Consider the following 4,437-nt stretch of genomic DNA (forward strand, 5'->3'; position numbering starts at 1 on the left):
GAAGAGTAAGAAAGAAGGGCCGGGCGCGGTGGCTCACGCCTCTAATCCCAGCACTTTGGGAGGCCAAGGTGGGTGGATCACAAGGTCAGAAGTTTGAGAACAGCCTGGCCAACATAGTGAAACCCCATCTCTACTAAAAAAATATGAAAAATTAGCCAGGCGTGGTGGTGGGAGCCTGTAATCCTAGGTACTGGGGAGGCTGAGGTGGGAGAATTGCTTGAACCTGGGAGGTGGAGGTTGCAGTGAGCCGAGATTGCACTATTGCATTCCAGCCGGGGCAACAGTGCAAGACTCCATCAAAAAAAAAAAAGGAAAAAGAAAATAAAAGAGAGAGAGAGAGAAAGGAAGGGAGGGAGGGAGGAAGGAAGAAGGAATTGAAGCAATTCAGTAATTTGATCCCAAAATTCCTTGTAAATTGAGACATATTTTGTACACCCTCAAATACATTAGAACCTGAAAATACCATATTTATCCCTCAAATGCATCACCATTTGTAAGGTGCACAAGTCATGATAAATGGGGGGGGAGCATCTTATGACGGAAGAAATCGTAACGTTGGGATTACAGCTGGGAGGCCAAGGCAGGAGGATCACTTGAGGCCAGGAGTTTGGGACCAGCCTGGGCAACGTGGCAAGGCCCCATCTCTACAAAAACTTAGCTGGGGACGGTGGCTCACACCTGTAGTCCCAGCTACTCAGGAGGCTGAGACAGGAGGATCGCTTGAGCCCAGGAGTTTGAGTGCCACTGCAGTGCAGCCTGGGTGACAGAGCCAGACTGTCTCAAAAATAAACTGGAAAATCCTTTGTAATTCTATAGTAGCTGGTCAAAGGCAACATCTGGAACCATCTGGAAAAGCTTCATAAACATGGAAAGCTCCTGCATGCCCCGAGACCCTCCCACCTGTGCCCAGCTTACCACGCCCTCGGGGTCCACGAGCAGCAGGTGCTTGGGCTGCCCGGCGTGCATGCCGGTGAGGACATACTGCCCGGGGTTGGTGACGCTGTCTCTCACAAGGAAGTCCCCGTCGGCTCGAAGCATCCTCTCTGCTGCCCGACGGCTCATGCGGCCGTGGTACCAGGGCTCCTGACGCAGCTGTTCCTCCGTGGGGGCCACGGGGGCCCGGCGGGTAGGGGGGCTGGGCCACTGGTCCTCCAAGGGAAGGGGGGCTGCTGTCACGCCTGCCGCCACTGAGCACTCGTGCAACTTCAGGGCATCCTCGAAGGGTCCTGCAGGCCAGGGACAGGGGTGCTGGGCAGGCAGGGGGCAGGCAGCTGCTTCTGCCGGGACCAGAACTGGGAGAAACGGGTTCCCCGGGGAGTCCCTCGTGAACTCGTCGGCCTGCACTGCCCAAGCGCCCACAGCGTATCAGACTCACACTCGGCCCAGCCCCGTGAGTGCGGTGGGCTCACATGTGCAGCAACCTGGACCCCCAGGTTGGGTTTTCTAAGCACGTACAAAGGGTAACAGCAGCTGTTTCTTTCAGAGGTTAACCCCTATTTCTTTTTCCTGCCTTGTCAGGTGGGCTTCCTTTCCAAAGCGTACGCCTCTCCTTTCCTTATCTGGTCTTACTGCATTGGCCGGGGCCTCCAATGTACCCTAAATACTCACGATGACAGCCGGCATCCCTCTCTTGCCCCAGCATCAAAATGTTCTGCCCTGGGTTTTCTAACGGCTTCCAACAACGCCGACACCCGACAGGCCACACAAAGGCTCTCCTCTGAGTCTCAGTCCCCTCATGGTCAAACGGGGGTGGGCATGTCCCCGGGCAGAAAGCAGCGTGGTTCAGACCCTGCAGCGCTGGAGCCCAGCCCTGACGGAGACGCATCTACCTGTGGCTGCGGCCGCCTCGAATTCCTCCAGCTCCTGGTCCTGGGGGTCCTCCTGCCCTGACCCTCATGCCCTGGTCTCCCTATGGCTGGAGCGGCCCTGCACCCCTCCAGCTCCTGGTCCTGGGGGTCCTCCCGCCCTGACCCTGGGGCTGAGCCAGCTCCAACTCCTAGCCTGGCCAGTCAGCATGTTCACCTCCTGCTCCCAGCCAGCGACTGGTTTGGGGATGAGCATGTGGCGAATCAGAGGCAGCCCCAGGACTCTTTGTGGAGGATGGACAAGAAGACACCCTTCCTCAACTGGGGCTGCCTGGCAGTCTGGTCACCCTGAGGGACAGCCTGCCTCAGAGGGAAGCTCACAGCCTCAGGCCCCTCCTTTCCCATCTGAGGGTTGCTGTGAGGAGCCAAGAGGGCCAAGCTCTTCTCGTAGTGCTTGGTACACAGCAGGCGCCCACTAGGTGCTAGATGGTGTCATTATTGTGATGCTGAGAAGCTGCACTGTCAGGTGATGGAAGGAAGGGAGAAATTTGCAGCTAGCTTAGGAGGCGTCCTGAGCTCGGGCGAGGACCCTACCCAGGGAAGGAAGGGACGGGCTCACCGTCAGACCAGCCACTTTGCCCAGGGGTGGACTGAGCCTCCCTCATTGGACTGGGCGTTCCTTCAAGCAGGAAGCTGTGCCTCCCGCATCGGGCCGGGGTTTCCGTAGGAAGAATCCTCAGACCCCGGAATCACATGAAGAGAAAACTCACATTCCCTCATCAGACCAGGGAGACCCAGAGTCAGCAAGACCAGTGAGCCAGGCAGTCGTCCCAGCAGGCCGGGAGTCCCACGGAGAAAAGACCAGGCCTCCCCTCGCAGACTAAGGCGTCCCATGGGGCAAGGGTCTGGCTTCCCTGTTGACTGGAGGGCCTCACAGACGGCGCCGCGGCCTCACACCACACAGATCGTTCTTTCAAGGAATGACCAGGCCCCTCCCTTCAGACTGGGGGTTCCGACAGGGGCAGGTGGGTTACCCCCGAGAGCGGAGCTTCTCGCAGAGTGGGGGCCAGCAGCATTCCCAACCAGACTGGGGGGTTCAGCAGGGAGACCCCAGGAGATGGGGTCCTGTAGGAGGGGCTGGGCCTCACCCATCACGCTGCTCGGCCGCGTTCGCTGGAGAGAATGGGCCTCCCCTTTCAGACTGGCCCCTTTTAACGCAGAGTCCAGGACACCCCCATCGGACAAGGCCTCCAACAGGAAACAGACTGGGCTTCCCTGCCCCACCACTGTGGACTTGAAGGATCTCACGGGGAGAAGGGAGCCTCCCCCAACAGACCAGGGACCCCGCAGGGAGTGGGGGTGGGGTTGTGCCTCCCCCTTCAGATGACACGGCCGCACGGGGTGACGGCCGCCCCCCAGGCTGCCACATACGCATGTCAAACAGATCCTTTTTGGGGCTGTCCTCTGGCTCGGGGGCGTCCAGACCCTGGGTGTTGACATACAGGTGCTCCTCGTGGTCCGGGGGGCCCCGGGCGTCCGCCTGCACGTAGCCGTCCCCTGGTGGAGCTGCAGAGTGTAAGGAGGGGCAGGGGGTCGGCTGGGAGCCAGGCCCTGGACACCTGACGGGGTCCCACCAGGAGGTCCCCCCGCCACCATCTGTGCTGCTGGCTGCAGGGCGGATGCCGCTCTGGCCTCTCCGTGGTAACCTGCCCGTCGGCAGGCGCTACAGGGAGCATCTAACAGCAGCAAAGCCCCGTCGGGGCTCCCACCAGGGACACGAGTGGGACAGCGTGTGGCTGGGGCTAAGGCAGCTGCTGCTCCACCCCGCCCTGCCCCTGCCCTCCCCGGCCCAGGGACCTGAGCTTCCCAGGGTGTATGTTCAGTCTCCACGTTTAAAAATAATCACAGCAACTCTGCTTCCCTATAATTATGCTATCAACATGACGCACGGAGGGTCACTTGTTCTGACTCAGTTCTATTTTAGGGTTTTCCTTCCTTTCTTTTTTTAATTGTATTTTGAACGTGTAAAGTATTTACATGGGGCCGGGCGCGGTGGCTCACACCTGTAACCCCAGCACTTTGGGAGGCAGAGGCAGGTGAATCGTTTGAGGTCAGGAGTTCGAGACCAGCCTGGCCAACATGGTGAAACCCCGTCTCTACTAAAAATACAAAAATTAGCCGGGTGTGGTGGTGGTGCACGCCTGTAATCCCAGCTACTCGGGAGGCTGAGGCATGAGAATCGCTTGAACTCAGGACGCAGAGATTGCAGTGAGCTGAGATTAGGCCACTGCAGTCCAGCCTGGGCAATAGAATGAGATTCAGTCTCCAAAAAAAAACAGTATCTACATGGTTCAAACTGGAACGGCATCGCGGGCATCCTCGGGGCATCTCCCCCGGGAGCTGCCTGGACCCCATCTGTATTCTGCCGGGTCCTGACCAGACTTCCTCTGCCCTGGAACAGGGTCTGGCTGTGATTCCACATGAATGTGAGGCTGCACTAGCCCTTGCTGGGTGAGGAGGGCAGAGGGGCTTCTCCCCGGCCTTCCCAGTCTACCGAGAGGGGCATAGATTCTCTCAGCTTCTTAGGGTCAGGATGGGTGAGAGGGAAGAAACGCAGTTGCAAGAGTCCGGG

The 4,437-nt window shown here is 58.8% G+C and overlaps 1 protein-coding gene across 1 annotated transcript; it reads right to left on the reverse strand.

Moving 5' to 3' along the window:
- Positions 1-744: 744 nt before the first annotated feature.
- On the reverse strand, positions 745-3,371 carry LOC116465496 (SHC-transforming protein 2-like; the record flags this gene model as incomplete). Its single annotated transcript, XM_032148543.2, has 2 exons — positions 745-1,226; positions 3,237-3,371. Coding segments are annotated over 2 exons (551 nt in total), but the record flags the coding sequence as incomplete, so codon positions are not given.
- Between the last annotated feature and the right edge of the window lie 1,066 nt (positions 3,372-4,437).

This window comes from Hylobates moloch, unplaced genomic scaffold (genome assembly GCF_009828535.3).
Source record: "Hylobates moloch isolate HMO894 unplaced genomic scaffold, HMol_V3 SCAFFOLD_5691, whole genome shotgun sequence".
NCBI lineage: Eukaryota > Metazoa > Chordata > Mammalia > Primates > Hylobatidae > Hylobates > Hylobates moloch.